Raw genomic sequence first — 19,882 nt, 5'->3', positions numbered from 1 at the left:
CTGGTCAGCATGATGAAACCCTGTCTCTACTAAAAAAAAAAAAAAAAAAAAATCAGCTGGACGTGGTGGCAGGCACCTGTAGTCCCAGCTACTCGGGAGGCTGAGGCAGGGAGAACTGCTTGGGCCCAGGAGGCGGAGGTTGTAGTCAGCTGAGATAACGTCACTGTACTCCAGCCTGGGCGACAGAATGAGACTCTGTCTCAAAAAAATAGAAACAAGCCCGGCAGCTAATGATCAGGGGCTACTTCTGGGTGGTGGAACAATTCATGGCTTTTACTATTTTTTTTTTTAAGAGTTTTTTCTGCCTTGTTTTATCGCCCCAAAACAAAAGCAAGGATGATGGAAACTCAGAAGTGACTCACTCCAGGTCACACAGCCAGGCACGGGGCTGCCACCAGGTCTCCAGACCAACGCTGTGCCCTCCCATCCCCCAATGAGCCCCGCCGACTGTAGGAACACAAGAGGGTCTGCAGTGCCGGGAAGAGAGGGTCCTCGGAGAATCAACCAGCTCTCTTTCCCTCCTTTCCAGGGCGACTCTGGGGGCCCCCTGGCCTGCGAGGAGACCCCCGGCGTGTTTTATCTGGCAGGGATCGTGAGCTGGGGGATTGGCTGCGCTCAAGTTAAGAAGCCTGGCGTGTACACGCGCATCACGAGGCTGAAGGGCTGGATTCTGGAGACCATGGCCTCCCAGCCCCTTCCCGTATCTCTGCCCTTGACCACAAGGACGCTGGCCACCACCAGCCATCCCCCCAGGATGACGGCTGGCCTCACAGTCCTGGGGCCCACCCCCAGCCAACCCACCCCCGTGGCCACCAGCAGGGTGACCGGCCAACCTGCCAACTCAACCTTATCTGCCGTGAGCATCACCTCTGGGGGACAGACGCCACTTCCAGACAGCCCAGAGGCCACCACCCGCTACCAGCTACCAGGTACTGTGAGACAAAGGGACCCCTGTAGTGGAGGGTACCGTGACCATCAGCTCAGGCTGCCTAACAAGACGTAACATCCCAGGGCGCGGGGGCTCATGCCTGCCATCCCAGCACTTTGGGAGGCCGAGGCCGGTGGATCACCTGAGGTCAGGAGTTTGAGACCAGCCTGGCCAACATGGTGAAACTCCGTCTCTACAAAAAACACAAAAATTAGCTGGACGTGGTCGGGTGCACCTGTGGTCCCAGCTACTTGAGAGGCTGGGGCAGGAGAATTGCTTGAACCCAGGAGGCAGAGGTTGCAGTGAGCCGAGATGGTGCCACTGCACTCCAGCCTGGGCCACAAGAGGGAGACACTATGGCGGGGGGGGGGGAGGGCGGGAGAGGTAAGCCAGGGGCTTTGGTGGTTCACAGTCTCGCTGTGTCCCTGGGCGGGTGTTTCTTGTTAACTTGGTAGTTGCCCTCATCCGGGTCTGTCCCCGCAGCCTGGGGGCTCTCGCTGTCTCAGTCTAAGCTGCTCTTTACTTTTTCAGTAGTTACGGCCTGGGAGCTCTTAACTTTGGGCGCAAAAGAGGTAGAAAAGGCCCCCTTGAAATGGAGGCGGACTTTTTGTGGAGACAGCTGGCAATCCCAAGGACGGGGGCTGCGGCCGCCGTCGGATTTGCCAAGGCCACCTGGTCTCGAATCAGGGCTGGACAGTGCCAGGGCTGGCGGGGAAGTGGTACTTCTCTTCCGTGCTGGCCTTCGAGTCTGCTTCGGATGGGACTGCGGGGAGCACGCAGGGAAGCCAGCTGGGTGGTGATAGAGGGTGGGGTGGGGGCTAGCCCGAGGAGGAAAACGGCCCTCTGGAGACATCAGGTGGGTATGGGTCCCCCTCCATGGGTGGTAATGGGGTCCCTGGAAACCACCCACGCATTCTTCCACAGCTGAGTTCTGAGGGAGGCCTCTGGGCTCCGCGCGGGCTGGGAGGGCTCAGCCTGCAGGGAATGTCAGGGAAGGGGATGGGGCCATCAGGGACCCAGGCAGAGAGTGCCAGGGCAGGGCGGGGGCTCTGGGGAAGGGCCCTGTGTCTGCCAAGGCCTTGGGGTGGGATGGAAGTCCTGGAGGCCTGAGGTGTGGTAGGCTGCCCTGCCAGACGCCTCCTGCCTGGCCCCAGCAGGGGTGGTGTGGCCTGAAGCTGAAGTCATAGGGAACACAGGCATTCCCACTGTTATCTGGGAAAAGCCCAGACACCACGCATCAGGCCCAGTGTCCTTTTCTGCTGAGTTTTCCTGGGGCAGGTCCTCCCTCGCATCCCCCTACCCAGGGCTGCCACGGGGATTCGCGGAGGGGCACGCCCAAGGGGCTGAGTGGGGGAGGCGCCCTGAACCCACCTGCCCATGCACCTGGTTCCCCCACAGACTGCGGCCTGGCGCCGGCGGCGCTCACCAGGATTGTCGGGGGCAGCGCGGCCGGCCGTGGGGAGTGGCCGTGGCAGGTGAGCCTGCGGCTGCGGCGCCGGGAGCACCGCTGTGGGGCCGTGCTGGTGGCAGAGAGGTGGCTGCTGTCCGCCGCGCACTGCTTCGACGTGTGAGTCTGAAACGCCCCTGCATGTGTCTGTAGCTCACCCAGAACCGAGCTGTTCCGACCTGGCTCCCACTGCTCCCCGCACCGCCTACCCCCATCCCAGCTCCCTGGGCCCTCCCCGGCCCACCCCCCACCCCACCCCCCACCCCTAGCCTGACCACCCAGGCTGGAGCTGCAAAGACCGTGTCTTACCCCGCGGACCACCCCCTAATCCGGGGGCTGCGGCCTCTCCCAGCTCGGGCCAAGCCGATGGGGACACTGAGGTCACTTCTCTCCCCAGCCCTCACCCCTCGCACTTGGCTCCAGCCTCCCAAAGCCCACCCAGTAGAAAACTCCCCTCCCCTGGCAGGCGAGGGGTTGCGTCTTCCAGCGGGGTCACCCAGCTCCGGCCCCGCGGGGCTCGAGGTCAGAAGGGGAGGGCGGGTGGGGAGGGACTCTCAGGGCTACCAGACCCCCTTTCAGAGGCTACCATTAGGTGGGGATGGCTGCATTTCTTGGTGCCTGGTAGCTGGGGCTTAGTGGGGGCCACTGAGCCTTTCCCAGACCAGCAGCCAGAGGCCAAGAACCCCACCCGAGGTCCCAGCCGGCCGCTGGGGGACACCGCAAGGGCGTGGGCCGCAGGGACTCGGGCCCACGCTTGTCCTCGCGCACCCTGCAGCTACGGGGACCCCAAGCAGTGGGCGGCCTTCCTGGGCACGCCGTTCCTGAGCGGCGCGGAGGGGCAGCTGGAGCGCGTGGCGCACATCTACAAGCACCCGTTCTACAACCTCTACACCCTGGACTACGACGTGGCGCTGCTGGAGCTGGCGGGCCCGGTGCGCCGCAGCCGCCTGGTGCGCCCCATCTGCCTGCCCGAGCCGGCTCCAAGACCCCCGGACGGCGCGCGCTGTGTCATCACCGGCTGGGGCTCGGTGCGCGAGGGAGGTAGGCGCACCCTGGGCCGCGGGAGTGCGGGGCGCGGTGGGGGCGGCCGGACGGGGTCCACACCTGCCCGGTCTTGCTCGCCTGCAGGCTCCATGGCGCGGCAGCTGCAGAAGGCGGCCGTGCGCCTCCTGAGCGAGCAGACCTGCCGCCGCTTCTACCCAGTGCAGATCAGCAGCCGCATGCTGTGTGCTGGCTTCCCGCAGGGAGGCGTGGACAGCTGCTCGGTGAGCCCCAGGTCCTGCCCGGCCGCCGGGGAGGGAGGGTTCCCGGGGCGCCAAGCCCACCAGCTCGGCGCCGGCCTCCAGTGCGGACTCCTCCAGCGGATCAAGCAGGGCGCCTTTGTGGCTCCGGAGGAATGTCCACTTCACAACCGTTTATTGGGCACCCACCACGAGACAGGTCCCCCCATCCACCGCATCCCACCCCTGGGTGTCGGCGGCAGCGGGTGGCCCCGTTTCACTTCGGGACCACGTGGCAGGTGTCCACAATGTCAGCCACCTTTGCACTGAGCCCATTTTCCAGACAGTGAAAGTGAGGGTCCCAGGGGATGTCACTCACCCAGGGGCCAGTGCCCTGAGGGCTGCTGTAAGGGAGGTGCCAGCCTCTGAACCCCCTTTCTTCTCTCCCCAACAGGGCGACGCTGGGGGACCCCTGGCCTGCAGGGAGCCCTCTGGACGGTGGGTGCTCACTGGGGTCACCAGCTGGGGCTACGGCTGTGGCCGGCCCCACTTCCCGGGTGTCTACACCCGGGTGGCAGCTGTGAGAGGCTGGATAGGACAGCACATCCAGGAGTGATGCCACGTGGCCGCCTAGGCCAGGACTCTAGGTGAAAAGCAGCAGGGCCAGCAGGCCACCGCACCCCCCCCACCCCCCTCATTGTACCCTACCCAAGGACAGACGTGGGGTGGTAGGCACTTGGGTTGTAACATTTTGTTACAATGAACACAGCCCCTCCACCCTAGCTCACCAGCTCAGCACCTCGGTGTCACAGCGAGGACCACTGACCTGCCTGGTGCTCCACCAGGACCTCGGGTGGAAGGAAGTGGGGTCTGCAAGGTCCTCTGAACTGGCCACACGGGGGACTACACCATGATGAGCCCTGTGACCCACACGTACGCCTCCAGAGGATCTCCCAGAGCCAGAAAGTCTAGTCCAACCTTGTGACACCCCCGCCTTGCAAAAAAGCCATCCTGAACTGTAACTTTCCACTGCCTACCCCACACCTATAAAACCAGCTCCTATCCCGTCGCCCTCCGCTGGCTGTCTTCTGCATCGGCCCACCAGCGCCAGAGTGAATAAACAGCCTTGTTGCTCTCACGAAGCCTGTGGAGGGGTCTCTTCACGCACAGCGCGATTAACATTTGGTGCCGAAACCCGGGTACCCCCTGTGACTTCTCCCCCAGTCAACTCCGACCACTTTGTGTGCCCCACATAATTGCACGTCCCCTTCCTCTTGTTTCCAGTTAGCTCTACAAAACTCAAGCCATTCTTTGCTAAACCCATCCAGCCGAACCCTAACAAAAGGTTGCTGGTTTGGGGTCCCCTCTGTCAGCTACAACTTACTTACACTGTCACTTCCGTCCCTGCAAAGACTTGGGTTCCTACTCGCCTGAGTCGTTACCCTCACTATGAAGGAAGAAGGCGCCTTCAGCTCTTAAATATGCAGTCAGCCATCTGTAACAAGGTCGGACATACCGACAGGACGTGCACCACAGCTTCTGCACTCCTGCGTTTCCAACCTCACTCCATATACAGGTAACACAAACCCATACCAGGTTCTGTAACCACAAATACTGTTTTTTTGTGTTTTTTTTTGAGACAGTCTTGCACTGTCGCCCAGGCTGTACTGCAGTGGCATGATCTCGGCTCACTGCAATCTCCGCCTCCTGGGTTCAAGCAATTCCCCTGCCCCAGCCTCCCTAGTAGCTGGGATTACGCATCGGCCACAGCGCCTGGCCCACAAATACTGTTTTAACTCTTCAGGCCCCTTTACGCTTCCAACACAATCCATCCTCCGGCCCAGCTCTTAGCCACCTCCTACCCTGTCGATGCCACTTAACAACTCCAGGCCCCAACGGACTATCACAACTTTGTCGGCGCCCAACCCACTTCATTTAGCCGACCTGTCTGCTTTACAGGACCCCCAGAAGTCAGCACCACCTCTCTGCTTAACAATCAGGGTTTTGTAACGCTTTCTCATACATCATGAAAACAAGACCTCTCCTTCCGCACAATGGCTCTATCAAACCCCACTACAACCTTTAAAAGTCGCAGCCCTCGCTGGTTCCGTTGGTATCTGGGGACAAGACCCCAGCCCCCGTAGAACGTTTCTCACCTTTTCCGTCTACACTTCCAGTTCTGCCTGAGCCAAGGACTTTTCTTCCTGTGGCTCTTTCGCCTACCTCTGCCTTCTTACCAACGACACAGGCACCTGTACCTTAATTTTCCTTACTCCCAAAACCCAGTTTGCCAACAAAAATGACCATCTCCCTGTCCCTCTTGTAACTACTACATGACAAGACATTCCATGAATCCCCTTCCTTGTAGGACTGGGGTATCCACTGCTGCAACTGGATCAGGTACAGCAGACCTTACTACTTCCATCACCGCATTCCGGGGTCTCTCTAATAATGTTTCCGCCAGTATTTCAGACATACTCAAACACTGTTCTCCAAGACCAGGTTAATTCCCTGGCTGCAGGTGACCTGCAAGATCGTCAAGTCCTCAATCTACTAACTAACTGCTAAAATAAAAAAAAAAAAAAAAAAAAAAAAAAAAGGACTCTGTCTATTCCCAAATAAAGAACGCTGCTTTTATCTAAACCAATCCGGCCTTGTACATGACGCCATCAAAAGGCTTAAAGACAGGGCCCAGAAGCTTGCTCATCAGGCAGACAATTATTCTGGACCTAGCTGGCCTCTCTCCAACTGAGTATCATGGCTCCTTCCATTGGCTGGCCCCTTACACCCATCTTTCTCCTCCTCTACGCGGACTAGTCTCTCAATCCCTAGAAAACCATATCCAGGCTATAACCAATCAGTCAATACAGCAAATGCTCCTCCTAACAACCGCAGATCATCGACCTTTGCCTCAAAATCTCTCGGCAGTCTGAATTCCCTCCCATTTTTAGGATTCCACGTCGCTCCCACTCCCACTCAAAGAAGCGCTGAGAAACATCGCCCATCGCCCCTCTGTAGCACCCAAAAGTATTCACTGCCCCCGTTTTCTAGTTGCTAATATACAAAAGGCAGGAATGCAAGGTTCTTTGAAGTGGCTGCACCATGGTGACCCCTGAGACCCACAGAGCCAAAAAGTCTAACCCAACGTTGTGACACTGGACCTTGCCACACCTCCCACCCCCACCCCCAGCTTGCAAAAACCACCCTGAACTGTGACGGGTTAACTTTCCACTGCCCACCCCAAACCTATGAAACCAACTCCTAGCCCACCGCCCTCTGCTCTCTTTTCAGACTCAGCGCGCCAGCCCCGGGGTGAATAAACGGCCTTGCTACTCACAGAAAAACTGTTTAGGGGATCTTGTCATTCAGAGGGCACTTTAACAGGGTGAAAGCAAGCCCTGCCCCGGGGAGGGCTGTCCCCCCTAGCCTTTGGGACGGGGTGGCGCCAGCAACACATTCCTCGTGACTCAGCAGCCCAGCGGCACTAAGGGAAAAGATGGGGCTGGGTGCGGGTGCGGTGGCTCACAGCTGTAATCCCAGCACTTTGGGAGGCCAAGGTGGGCGGATCACGAGGTCAGGAGATACAGACTATCCACGCTGACATGGTGAAACTATGTCTCTACTAAAAACACAAAAAATTAGCCGGGTGTGGTGACGCACACCTGAAGTCTCAGCTACTCGGGAGGCTGAGGCAGGAGAATCTCTTGAACCCGGGAAGCAAAGGTTGCAGTGAGCCGAGATTGCACCACTGCACTCTAGCCTGGGCGACAGAGCGAGACTCCATCTCAAAAGCAAAACAAACAAACAAACAAAAAACCAAAAAACAAAAAGATGGACTTCCCCCATCCCAGAGGAGGCTGAGGCCCTCCGAGCTGGGGTTCCAGGGGCAAGCGTCACCTTCTCCCAGAGACCCCTCAGGATGGAAATAAACAGGTTTCTCTCCGCCCTCCCCCAACAATTTATTTGCCCATGCGCGGGAGGTGACAGCTCAGGTGGGGTCTGACCCCGGCCAACTCCAAACTCCAAACAAGAGTTCTCCACCCAGAATATGAGGCTGACCTGGGCACACCAGGGGAATACCCCAAAGCCTGAAGAAGGTGCCTCTGGGCTGGCAGCACCTTGGGAAGGCACAGGGCCGCTCACCCCGAGACGCAGGCTGCGCTGGCTGGCAGGGGGCAGGCCGGGGGGTGGTGAGAACACAGTCCCATCTGTCCCAGCACCGGAGCCACCCCCCTAAGCCCCGGGCAGGCAGTACGCACATGAGGGCCCCACCTCTCAAAGCACGTTTATGGAAATAAACAGGGTGGGGTGGCCACCGGCCCGCCGGTCACATGTTGGCTCGTTCCCGCTGCAGCCGCGAGTTGTAGGCGCGGGACACGGTGTTCCAGGCGTCCATGTAGCGGTCCATGCACATGGCGATGCACTTCTGCGGGAGGGGAGGGCGCACGGCTCATTCCCGGCGCTCGCGCCCCCGGGGTCCGCCCGCACCCTGGCTCCAGGCCGCCCGGGCCGCTGGCTGCGCACGTGCAGTGGCCGCTCCGCTGCGCTTCCGGTCAGTCCGCGCACGCGCAGACGCCTCCCCGCCCAAATCCCGACCCTCGCGACCCTCGCCACCAACCTCCGCGGGTCTCACCTGCTCGGAGTTGTCCAGGGAGCCCCCAGGTTTCCCGATACACTTCCGGAAACACTTGTCCGTCATTCTCTGTGGAGACACGCCAGGCTTCAGCCGTGACGCCGGCCCTCGGGGTGGCCCTGTCGCCCCCAGCCCCCGACCCCGGCCAGCCCCGCACCTGCAGCAACTCCTGCGCGTTGGCCACGGCGATCTGCACTTTCACCTGCTCCATGATAAGCCCTGGGTCCAGCTTCCCGCTGCCAGAGCCCCCGAAATCCGAGCCGAAGCCGCCCTCCATGGCTCCGCAGTCAACCGGACCGAGGCCGCGTGCGCCGACCCGTAGCCGCGCCGGAAACGGGCCGCCCGGGGCACCACGGGAATCAAAGCCCGCGAGGGCGAGGACTGAGGACTACAACTCCCAGAAGGCCGCGCGCGCCCGGCCCGCTCCAGGTTGCGCGGGGGCTCTCCGCGCATGCGCAGGCCTGGACTGACCGTTACCGACTGCAGCCGCCCGTGCTTGCGACTCCGCGGGGAGGGAGGTGCCACTGCGTGAGGCGGAGGCCGATTACTTGGTACTTAAGCTCCGCCTCCGGCTTGTCCCGCGGTCTGTTGCGCATGCGCACCAGGCACCCAGTGCGTCTAACCACGTGCTGCCGCCGGGGCGCAGCCCGGAGGAACCCGGTCGCGGCAGGTGACCAAGAGTCCGTGCAGCTGCGTCGGAGGCTCAGTAGAAAAAAACACTGGGGACTGTCTACACTCGCCAGCGACCTTTTTCCTTCGGGGTGGAGGGTCTTAGACATCCGCTTCATTAGGGGCAGAGGCCCTGGCTCGAGCTTCCCTGCACTAGAATACTCAGAGGCAGAACTTAAAATCAAAATGTTTATTGGAGTGTTGTACAAAAAAGTTTCCAGTCATAAAATGTATATTACAAATCATTGGAAAAGAAAACCCCACACATTTGGCATGCATCTTCTTAAAAACCGAATCTCTAAAATGAAAGCCCACGCCGGCCCGAGGCTGCAGCCCAGCTCCGTTTGCAGGTTGTGCTGTGACGCTCGCTCGATGCAGGGCTTGGAAGAGGCTGCAGGCGGCGGCGCCCCAGGACTGAGACCCTCAGATCTTTAACAGAAAGAACTGCCACGTGCAGGCCTCAGGCCAACCCCAGCCAAAGCCGCTGGCATGAGGATAGGTGCATGATCGGATTCTGGGTCAGCCTGCAGGCCCTGGCTCCTGGGCTCAACGGGGCAGGCTTCAGCGTTAACCTGGGGCTGTGCACCCCAGAACCCGGTTGGTCCAGCAGCCGTGGGTCTCCCCCCAAGGGCTGGGCGGCGTCTGATGCTGGAGGGTGCTAGGCTTAGACTCACACGGCATGGGCCTACACAGAGGGACGGTTTCGCATCTTCTAAGCGGCACAAAGCTAAGCGTATTTGGGGACAAATGCAAATTGTTTCCCAGGCCATAAATAACTTTTAAAAATTTGATTTTCTTAGTGTTTCCAAAGACTCATTATTCAATGAACCTCCAGTCACCCACAGGCCACCCAGTCTGCATCTCTTGTCACCCCCTTCAGCTAAGGGCACCCACAGTGCTGTGGCCGCCCACAGCCCCACTCAAGGCAAATGTAGGGTGGGGGGTCCTGGACAGGGTTGGGCAGCCTCTGGACATCGGGACCTGCGAGTTTTGGGGGAACTTCTTTGTCCGTGACCTAAGCCTGCAAGGCTGTCAGCAAATCACAGACCAACTCCGGGATACAGCCTTGCTCCCCCAGGCCCAAAATACATAGGATGCGGCTGAGACCACCAAGACCCACCCCAGAACCCTCACGGCACGAAGCCTGGCCGGTGTGGTCCGGGTGATTCCTGCTGTGAGGGTGGGGAAGAGGACACAGCCTGGCGCCCCCATTCCCACTTCCAGAGGCCGGCAGAGGGTGTCCTGGGTCAGGCAAAGCTCCCCACCAGCCGACCTTCCAGGAGGATATGCTTTGGTAAGACACGCCCCCTCTACATGGGCGGGGACTTCTGAGAGCGCGGACAGTGATGGGGGCACATGGGGCAGCAGGTGTTTCTGCTCTGTTGGCCGCTGGCTCCTTCCTGGCCTGGGGCTCTGGCCTCCCATACCCTCCTCCCACCAGCAAGTCCCCAAGGAAGTGGACACTCAGTCCAGGGGAGCGGTGCTACCCGCGCCCTGCAGTGGACGCCACGGCCCAGAGACGGCGCGACCCATGGCTCAGTATCGGTGTCTTTAAGACTCGAGCTGCACTTTCTGAAAGAGGCTTTGCCGTCGGAGGGTCCGCCAGCTCCACGCCACCCGAGGAGGGTCAGCCTGTCCTCAAGGCCCCGGCGTGAACCCCTGATCTGCGTACTGACCAATGTAAAAAAATAAATATCCATTAAAAAAATAACTTCTGTGTATCTATGAGGGAGGGTGTAAACGGTGAGCTATTGCCAAAGGGTGGTGCTGGGTGTCGGGAAGCTGGACTGAGGGGCTTGGGGGTGTCGAGATAGGAGTCAGGTGGCCTTGGCCTGAGAAACATGGTTTCAGCGAGAAAGTCACAGATAAAGCTACAGTATGGATATGCACGTGTATATATAGACGCAGGGCAGAGGGACAGGGAGGGGCCCGCATCGCTCTCCTCCAGAGGGTCAGGCATGGTGGCGTTTCCTGCAGACAGGTGCTCTGAAACTCACAGCCTCTGTGTCTGAGGCAACCAGATTATGTCCCCTCCACACTGTGGTCATGACAGGTCTTACAACAGGACGGTCCTCATTCTTCCTTCCCTGGGTCCCCCCTTCCCTGCCCTGTCAGCCCTGCAGTCAGGAGCTGAGCTTTGAAAAAACTCCGGCAAATAAAGTTGACGGTCAGAAAAACCTGGGAATCTGGAAGCCCAGGCAGCAGAATGAAAACCCACCCTGGGGGCCACGCGATCCCTACGCTGGTCCACGCCTGCTGTGTGGCTAAGGGGTTCCCACTGTCCAAAGCTGAGCAGCCAGAATCTGCAGGCCTGGCCCCCAGCCCCACCAGGTCAAAGCCTGAACTCTGAATTTGGTTTTGTAGAAAGCCTTCAAAAAGCAAAACCCGGCTGGGCATGGTGGCTCAAGCCTGTAATCCCAACACTTTGGGAGGCCGAGGTAGGTGGATCACGAGGTCAGGAGTTCAATACCAGCCTGCCCAATTCGGTGAAACCCCGTCTCTACTAAAAATACAAAAATTAGCTGGATGTGGTGGTTCACGCCTGTCATCTCAGCTGCTCAGGAGGCTGAGGCAGGAGAATCGCTTGAACTCAGGAGGCGGAGGCTGCAGTGAGCCAAGGTCGCACCACTGCACTCCAGCCTGGGCAACAGAGCAAGACTCCGTCTCAAAGGAAAAAAAAAGCAAAACCCACCACCACTGAATTCCTCCATGATCTCGGTCCGCATGAAGACCGCCTCCTGTCCCCTCCCAAGCCTGCCGGCCCTCCTCCCTCCAAGCCCGAGCATCTTCTAAACCTCGGGGTCCTGGCCCTGGGCTTCCACATGGTGAGATGGGGAGCGGGGTGGATTGGAAAGAAAGTCTCCGGACCATGGCGAAGTGACGACGAAGCGGAGCTGGAGGAAAGCCACCGAGAGGGAGGGCTGGGGAGACCCGCCCACACGTTCTGGCAGTTTGCTTAGAAATTCTCTAAAAATGTATCAAGAACTAAATAAAGCCAATGATATAAAAATAGTTTTCAGTGGCTCTGGGTAAAGGTGTGTGGATGAGGAGTGTGGGTTCACATCACGCAGCAGCCTCGCGAGGTGGTCCTCGGATCCCCCTGCAGGAAGGAAGGAAGGAAGGAAGGAAGGACGGCCACGGTCAGGAAGCAGGCCACCTGGAGGCGGCCGGCCGGCAGGTAGCTAGCTGGCTGTCCCCACCTTCCCCACCAGGGAGAGGCTGGACAGGCCAGGGCGGAGCAACAACAGCTTCTACTTCTAGAGACTTCCATTCCATTTCCCCACGAGCCTGACTGTGAGCTACACGTTCTGTTTTTGGGTTCCAGAAAGAACCACAGGAATCTTGCAATGCGTGCATTTGATGTGGTTTCTGTACTCACCTCCCCAAAAGCCAGCACTGAAGGGGCCTGTGTCTTGGACGGAGGAAGCCTGGTTGACCAGAGAGCATCTGGGGAGCTGTTCAACACCCACCTCCCAGGGGACCCCCAGGCCAGCTACCCTGAGAGCTGTGATGTCACACATCCACACGATGGGCACGACCCAGGAGGCAAGAGCGGGTCTGCCGTGCCTGTTAACAGCCAAGGCTGGCTTCACCCCGAGCCACGGGAGCCAGAGGCAGCGTGTGTGTGTGTGCGTGTGTGTGTGTGTGCGTGCACGAGCTCACGCTGCCCCACAGGCTGTTCGCCAGCCACGAGTGGGCACGGGTGCCCTACCTGCTGGTGGAAAAGGTCCTCCTCGCCGAACTCGGCTTCCTCCTCCTCTTCCTCCCCATTCTCATTCTCCCGCACCACTGAGGACTGCTTCACGGTCCTGATGGCCACCTCCTGTGTGGGACGGGACACAGCAGCACATCCGGGATCAGGCCCAGAGCTGCTGTGTTGGCCCCAAGGGTCCCCAGACCCCACCCAGGACCCCAGCCGAGCACCCCTCAAGTCAGGCACCCACCTCGCCATCTGCATTGACCAGGACGGTGCGGAAGCTCTCGCCCGTGCCCCAGCTGCTCTGGCCCTTCCACACCAGCGTTGAGGGGGGGCTGTGGGCCACCCCTGCCCCAGCTGCCCACACCTGGGGACCCAAGAACAAGGACCCCCATCAGGGTCACCTCAGGTTCCTGGGACGTGGACCAGCCACTGGCCCCTACCAGGCAGCCCCCTTCAATGCCCTGGGCATTCAGTCCTTCCAGCCCAACGCAGGCTTGTCCAAGGTGATGGTCCCCAGGACACAGAAGCAGGGAACAAAGTGGCCAAAGGCTCCTGGCTCTAGCCCCCAGGCTCCACAGTCCATGCCCCTGACTGCTACATGTCACGGGACGCCTGCCAGCCCTGACGGCCTGGACTCAGACCCTGGGCACACTGCTTAGGCTCAGGGAGGCTCAGTGGAGCCACACGGGCGCATGGAGGTTCCAGGACTGCAGCAGCTCCTCTGAGATGGCGCCTGCTGCCACCGCCACCCCACCCCCTGCCGAGTCCCACACCTCCAGCCCCACCTCACACCCGGTCCGTAGCCACCCTCGCCCTCCTGCCCCGCCACCTACCGTGACCATCTGGCCGGCTCGCAGAACATATTTGGGCGTGAACTTGTAGGCAATCTCCTCCCCCTCCAAGATCTGCCTCTTGATCCTCCAGTTCCCCAGAGACTGATCCTGGAAGATGCGGCGCAAGCACCGCCCTCAGCCGCCAGGACTGCGACGCCTCCCCCTCACCCACGGCCCCCCCCATCAGCTGGGTCACGCTCATTACCCCTGTGCCCCGGTCATTCCCGTCACCCCCATCCGCTGGGTCACCCCCGTTCCTCTGTGCCCCAGTCATCCCTGTCACCCCCATCTACTGGGTCACCCCGGTTCCACTGTGCCCCGGTCATTCCCGTCACCCCCATCCGCTGGGTCACCCCCATCTGCTGGGTCACCCTTGTTCCACTGTGCCCCGGTCATTCCTGTCACCCCCATCTGCTGGGTCACCCCCGTTCCACTGTGCCCGGTCATTCTCATCACTCCCATCTGCTGGGTCACCTTGTCCGAGTTGTTCTTCAGCTGCACGAACTTCCCCTCCAGGTCGATCTCCTCTATGCTGACGCTGCCCGAGGCCGTGGCCTGCTGGGCCAGGTGGAAGCTGCCACTGCCACCCGTGCCCACGCCCGTGCCTAGGACGCTGGGGCCGCTGCCCAAGGGTTCCTCCACCTCCAGCCGCTTCCGCTTACTGCGGCCCAGGCGCCCGGTGGCCGGCGTGCTGCTGCCGCTGCTGCTACTGCTCACGGCGGCTCGAGAGACGGTGACGCGCGAGGATGGGCTGGGGGACAGCTTCAGCCTGGGGGGAAGGCACGGAGGGAGGGGCTGGCGGTGGGAGCCCCAGACAGCCCAGGGCACGTGGAGCGGTCGCTGCAGCCCTGCCCCACCTCCGCCCCTGCCCCGCCTCCCAGCAGCCCCGCCCCCTCGCCCAGCGCCTCTCCCCGCCCCACCTCTCCTCCTCGCCCTCCAGCAGCTTGCGGTAGGCGCTGATCTCCATGTCCAGGGCCAGCTTGACGTCCAGCAGCTCCTGGTACTCGGCCAGCTGCTGCTGCATCACGTCCCGCATCTCCGTCATCTCCTGCTCCTTGGCGTCCAGCATCTTCCGGAACTTGTCTCGCTCCCCGGCCATGGCCTCCTCCAGCTCCCGGATGCGATCCTCAGCCGCGCTGGCCTGGGGAGGGGGCGGGCAGCCAAGGGTCACAAGGGCCCGGGTGATCCTGGGACTGCGGGAGATGGGTGTGATCACCGCGGACCGGGCAGAGACCAGCCTCGGGCGTGGGGTGCACGCTAGGGGAGGGAAGGGGCATCGCCGGGCGCCCCAGCGCTGTGGAAAGGCTGCTACCCCGAGCCCTGCACATCCCGGGCAGGGCCCAGCGGTCCGGCCAGGGGGACGGCGGCGGTGGCGCTGTGCTCGTCACCTGCTTCTGGAGCCCGGAGAGCTGGAAGCTGAGGGACTCCAGGCGCATGCGGGCCTCCTTCAGCTCCTCGCGGGCCGCGCTGGCCGCCTTGTCGTTCTGGTCGGAGCTCAGCTTGGCGCTGTCCAGCTGCGGGGACACGGGCGGGTGAGGGCGCGCACGGGGCGGCGGTCCCCCCGGCCACGCCGCCCGCCGGCCGCACCTTGGCCTGGTAGGTCTGCTCCAGCTCCAGCTTGTAGAGCCGCACTTGCTCGTCGTGTTGGCTCCGCAGCTCCTCCAGTGCCTGCGCCATCTTGAAGTCGTACTCCTGCTGCCGGCTGCTGTCCACTTCCACCAGGCGCCGCTCGTGCCGCCGCCGCGTCTCGCGAACCTCCTGGGGACCAGCCTCCGTGACCCTCCGAGCCGCCAGGCCCCAAGCCCCAGACCCAAGGGAGGGCTCCAGCACGTGCCAAGAGGAACCTCCAGGCAATTCCTGGTTCCCTGTGCACGAGTTAGGAGCCGATGCACGTGCAGGGGAGGGGCGGCCCGAGGGCCATCCACGCACTAGAACGTGACTCAGCCACAACAAGGAGCAGGGCTCCGACACTGGCCTGAGCGTGGATGCACCTTGAGGACGCCAGGCACAAAAGGCCGCAGAAAGCGTGACCCCATTCCCACGGAGATGTCCAGGACAGGCCCAGCCCCAGAGGCGGGACGGGGGATGCGTGGGTGTCGGGGGCTGGGGGGATGATGGAGATGGGGTTGTTTTTGGGTAATGGAATGTTCTAGAATTAGAGGCGGTGGTCGGACAATCCTGTGGAGGTCCTACCAATGCTGAACTGTACATTTCAGAAAGGTGGACTTAAAATAGCTGGGCATGGGGCACAGGCGAGGTGGCTCACGCCTGTAATCCCAGCACTTTGGAAGGCCAAGGCAGGTGGATCACCTGAGGTCAGGAGTTCAAGACTAGCCTGACCAATATGGTGAAACTCCATCTTAATTAAAAAAAAAAAAAAAAAAAAACTGGGCGTGGTGGTGGGCGCCAGTAGTCCCAGCTACTCAGGAGGCTGAGACAAGAGAATCACCTGAACCCAGGAGGTCGCAGTGAGCCGAGATCACACCACTGCACTCCAACCTGGACAAAAGAGTGAGACTCCAAAAAGAAAAAACAAAAAGAGTGAACTCTTTCATAAAAGCTATTATTTAAGAAAGCGGGCCGGGCGCGGTGGCTCATGCCTGTAATCCCAGTACTTTGGGAGTCCAAGGCAGGCGGATCACCTGAGGTCAGGAGTTCAAGACCAGTATGGCCAACATCACAAAACCCCGTTTCTACTAAAAATACAAAAATCAGCTGGGTGCGGTGGTGTACACCTACAATCCCAGCCACTCGGGAGGCTGAGGCAGGAGAACCGTTGGAACCCGGGAGGTGGAGGTTGCAGGGACCTGAGATCATGCCGCTGCCCTCCAGCCAGGGCAATGGAGCAAGACTCCATCTCAAAAAACAAAAACCAACCAGCGGAAACGCTTCTGAAGGAAGCAGGCCACATTTGCAGTGGGTGAGGCGGGTGTCCCGGTGGAGCTCTGCAAGCCACGCACCCACCTTCACGGCCACCCTCTCCGGGGTCCCGCATCCTGTGGGCTGCATGGGCCTGGGCCAGGCTCCCCACAGCAGGTCCCTCTGAGGGTCCCTCAGCAGTGTCTTCCCGGGGCCCCACACAACCTTCGTGGGTCTCTTCACAGGTGCCCTCGTGGGTTCTACGAGGGGTATGTTCCCGGACCCCCGCACAGTCCTGCTGAGTCTCCTCACGGACTCTCTCACAGGGTCCCCCACAGGCCCCCTCACAACGGCCCCGGCGGCCTCCCTTCCGGCTCCCGTGGGGGCCCCCGCGCTCTCTGGGCCTGGCCGGAGCGAGGCATGAGTCTGCGGCTGTCCCAACATCCCTCCGCCAGCAGTTCTCCCTGGGGAGTGGGCATGGGCCTGGCCAGCCCCGGCATTCCACCCTGCACTGTGACATCACAGCGGGTCCTGAGGGATGTGATGGTCCCTCCTTGTGAGGCTCCAGGTGAGGGGCTCTGCAGGTCGGGGAAGGAGGCTGGGTGGGGAGTACAGGCCTCACCCCTGCTTTGGACAGGGAGGCCTGTGGGAGGCTGCACAGTGGCCCCCAGAAGATGTACCTGACCCCCGCCTCAGGGTCTAGCGGTTAGGACCCAGGCGGCCACACTCAGCTCCCAGGGTGCGAATGCCAAGCTTTAAGAAAGGCAAGAAATCCATGTAGACCTTCCTTGACACACAAGAGATGTGTTGTGACCGGCGGGGTGGCTCAGGCCTGTAATCCCAGCACTTTGGGAGACTGAGGCAGGAGGATCACTTGAGCCCAGGAGTTTGAGAGCAACCAGGGAAACAGAGCAAGACCCAGTCTTTACTACCTAAAAATAAAATTTTTAGGTAGTGCGGTGCTGTGGCTCACGCCTGTAATCCCAGCACTTTGGGAGGCGGAGGCGGGCGGATCACGTGAGGTCAGAAGTTAGAGAGCAGCCTGGCCAACATGGTAAAACCCCGTCTCTACTGAAAATACAAAAATTCCCTGGGCATGGTGGTGCGTGCCTGTAATCCCAGCCACTTGGGAGGGTGAGGCAGGAGAATTGCTTGCACACGGGAGTCGGAGGTTGCAGTGAGCCGAGACTGCACCTTTGCGCTCCAACACGGGCAACAGAGTGAGACTCCGTCTCAAATACAAAAAAAAGATGTGCCCATGTCCCGATGCCCAGCAGCTGCAAATGCCCCTTATTTGCAAACGGGGTCTCTGTAGTGTCGTTAGGTCATTTTGGATGATCCAGGAGGACCCTGATTCCAATGACACGTGTCCTTCTCAGATACACAGAGCTTGGGCGCAGAGAGGAGGGAGCCACGGGAAGATGGGGGCAGACACGAAGCCAAGGCCGCCCTGGGTGCAGGAGGAGCCTCCCTGGAGCCGCGGGAGGGGCCCGGCCCGACCTCTCGGTGCCCTCGGACTTCTGCCCTCCACAGCTGTGAGGGTGGATTCTGTTTCTGCCATGCCAGGCTAGAGGCCGGGCGGCTGCTCACCTCCTCGAACACGCTCTTCCGGAAGTCCAGCTCCTCCTGCAGGCTCTGGCAGCGGTTCTCCAGGTCCACGCGCATCAGCGTCTCCTTCTCCAGCTGCTTTTTGGCCACTGCATGACCGTCCTCGGCCTGGGAGGCACAGGACAGCATGCCGGCGTGACAATCTGCTGCCCGCGCCCTGCGGGGGCGTCCCACGGCCCCTACCACCTACCTTGGCCAGCTGGGCCCGCAGCTCAGCCACGTCACTCTCCAGGCCACGCTTGTCACTGAGGGCGGCTGCTAGCTCCGCCTCGCTCCGGTGGAACAGGGACTCCAGGTCCTTCACTCGGCCCTGGGCCACCGTGAGCTCGCCCTCCCTCTTCTTGGCGCTGAAAGTCAAGAGGGCAAGTGAGCAGGGAGGGGCAAGGGCCACCGGGCCACAGGGAGCTCCCCGGGGGGCGTCGTGCAAGCCCAAGGACAACGTCACCAGGGCCTCCGAGCCCTGGACCTTCCCATCCCACAGATGACGCAGCCCTGGGCACCCCGGCAAAGCCACCTGTGCCCTCCTGATCTGCCCTGCACTGTCAGGAGTCCAGCAAGTGACAGACACCAGCGCTTGGGACCACGGGACCCATGGGCTCTCCCAGCCTCTCCTGCCCCTCTGGACCGCGGAGGACCATCTGGGGAGAAATTAATGCATCCTCTATGAACGTTACAAAGGAAGACCCTGGCCTTTCAAGAGTCAGCCTTGTTTGTAAACTTAAGCTGTCTGAAGCAGGCTCACCTGCCAACATGAGCTAATGAAGGCAGCAAATACTCAGACTTCTTAAACACACAAATACTGCCAGTGTGGACTTTAGGCACTTAAGCATTTTTTTTTAAGAGACAGGCGTTCACTTGTTTGCCTAGGCTGGTCCAAGCAATCCTCCTGTGTTAGCCTCCCAAAATACTAGGATTATAGGTGTGAGCCATCAAGCCAGGTGACTCTTAAATGTTTTTAAGCATAATTCTAAGTCTTTTTTTGTTTTGAGAGGGAGATTCGCTCTGTAGCCAGGCTGGAGTGCAGTGGCGCAATCTCAACTCACTGCAACCTCCGCCTCCCAGGTTCAAGCGATTCTCCTGCCTCAGCCTCCTGAGTAGCTGGGACTTACGGGCACGCGCCACCATGCCCAGCTAATTTTTGTGTTTTCAGTAGAGACGGGGTTTCACCATGTTGGCCAGGATGGTCTCGATCTCTTGACCTTGTGATCCACCTGCCTCAGCCTCCCAAAGTGCTGGGATGACAGGTGTGAAGCACCGCGCCCGGCCCACATAATTCTAAGTCTTGGAGCCAAATTTTGCCCCCTCCCACCAGGGAACTAACTCTATCCCCCCAAGCAACAGTGAGGACACCCAGTGTCTCGGCGTCACAACTGCTGACATTCGGGACCGTCCTGGGCACTGCAGGTGCTGGGCACTGTCCCTGGCCTCCACCCACTGCAGACCAGGAGCCCCTTGCTGCCCAGTTCTGACAATCATAAATGTCCCCAGGAATTATCCAGTGTCCCCTGGGGACAAAATCGCCCCAGGATGAGGACAACTGGGTGTATCAGGAACAACACAGCAAAGGTTGCTGCCTGGGCATTAAAAGAACCCCACATCCGGGCGGCTAGAGCCCAAGCGGAGGTAAGAAGTGACAGAGATCTCTCCCGCCGAGTGGAATGCGCTTCCCCCATTCCCCAGCGCCTTTCAAAAGACCACCTAGGCATTTGCCCACAAACTGAAAGTGACCCACAACTGTTCCCCAGTCTGTCTGTCTAACCATCTCTCTATTGATAACTGTATCTATCTACATAATCTATGTCCATATATATCACCCTACAGATAGCTGTGTCTACTGCCCTATCACTGTCTATCCATCTGTCTATAACCCATCATCCATCTACTCATCCATCCATCATCTCCATCCATCCATCCATCCATCCATCACCCATCTATCCATCCATTCATCATCCATCCATCATCCATTCATCATCCATCCATCCATC

The 19,882-nt window shown here is 60.2% G+C and overlaps 3 protein-coding genes across 3 annotated transcripts in view; 1 reads left to right on the top strand and 2 right to left on the bottom strand.

Moving 5' to 3' along the window:
• TMPRSS9 (transmembrane serine protease 9) overlaps positions 1 to 4,315 on the top strand; it is a 69,896-nt gene extending 65,581 nt beyond the window's left edge. Inside the window, exons 8-12 of the mRNA XM_032252496.1 lie at positions 530 to 929; positions 2,327 to 2,495; positions 3,151 to 3,416; positions 3,504 to 3,640; positions 4,050 to 4,315. Coding sequence (XP_032108387.1) covers positions 530 to 929; positions 2,327 to 2,495; positions 3,151 to 3,416; positions 3,504 to 3,640; positions 4,050 to 4,211 — 1,134 coding nt within the window. The 3' untranslated portion in view covers positions 4,212 to 4,315. The remainder of the gene's footprint in view (positions 1 to 529; positions 930 to 2,326; positions 2,496 to 3,150; positions 3,417 to 3,503; positions 3,641 to 4,049) is intronic.
• Positions 4,316 to 7,539: 3,224 nt separating this feature from the next.
• On the bottom strand, positions 7,540 to 8,819 carry TIMM13 (translocase of inner mitochondrial membrane 13). Its single transcript, XM_032252339.1, has 3 exons — positions 8,386 to 8,819; positions 8,229 to 8,297; positions 7,540 to 8,021 (listed from the first exon to the last, which is right to left on the bottom strand). The coding sequence occupies exons 1-3, from the start codon at positions 8,503 to 8,505 to the stop codon at positions 7,923 to 7,925; spliced, it is 288 nt and encodes a 95-aa protein (XP_032108230.1). The 5' UTR covers positions 8,506 to 8,819; the 3' UTR covers positions 7,540 to 7,922.
• Positions 8,820 to 11,889: 3,070 nt separating this feature from the next.
• The window catches only part of LMNB2 (lamin B2), a 22,608-nt gene continuing 14,615 nt past the window's right edge, over positions 11,890 to 19,882 (bottom strand). The window contains exons 3-12 of the mRNA XM_032252338.1: positions 18,088 to 18,244; positions 17,880 to 18,005; positions 15,018 to 15,188; positions 14,819 to 14,944; positions 14,351 to 14,571; positions 13,905 to 14,199; positions 13,431 to 13,538; positions 12,842 to 12,961; positions 12,610 to 12,720; positions 11,890 to 11,997 (exon numbers count right to left, since the gene is read on the bottom strand). Of these exons, the coding sequence (XP_032108229.1) occupies positions 11,956 to 11,997; positions 12,610 to 12,720; positions 12,842 to 12,961; positions 13,431 to 13,538; positions 13,905 to 14,199; positions 14,351 to 14,571; positions 14,819 to 14,944; positions 15,018 to 15,188; positions 17,880 to 18,005; positions 18,088 to 18,244 (1,477 nt within the window). The 3' untranslated portion in view covers positions 11,890 to 11,955. The remainder of the gene's footprint in view (positions 11,998 to 12,609; positions 12,721 to 12,841; positions 12,962 to 13,430; positions 13,539 to 13,904; positions 14,200 to 14,350; positions 14,572 to 14,818; positions 14,945 to 15,017; positions 15,189 to 17,879; positions 18,006 to 18,087; positions 18,245 to 19,882) is intronic.

Source organism: Sapajus apella, unplaced genomic scaffold (genome assembly GCF_009761245.1).
Source record: "Sapajus apella isolate SASKATOON/1434 unplaced genomic scaffold, GSC_monkey_1.0 scaffold77, whole genome shotgun sequence".
NCBI classification, from domain to species: domain Eukaryota; kingdom Metazoa; phylum Chordata; class Mammalia; order Primates; family Cebidae; genus Sapajus; species Sapajus apella.
Note: the sequence above shows the minus strand (reverse complement) of the source record. Positions and strands in the feature narration are given on the sequence as shown.

Excerpts from the sequence above, each read along its gene's own strand:
- TIMM13 (XM_032252339.1), bottom strand. The coding sequence starts at position 8,505 with ATGGAGGGCGGCTTCGGCTCGGATTTCGGGGGCTCTGGCAGCGGGAAG. Across the intron at positions 8,298-8,385 it reads ACGCGCAGGAGTTGCTGCAG|AGAATGACGGACAAGTGTTT; the intron begins GTGCGGGGCTGG and ends GTGTCTCCACAG. Across the intron at positions 8,022-8,228 it reads CCCTGGACAACTCCGAGCAG|AAGTGCATCGCCATGTGCAT; the intron begins GTGAGACCCGCG and ends CCCCTCCCGCAG.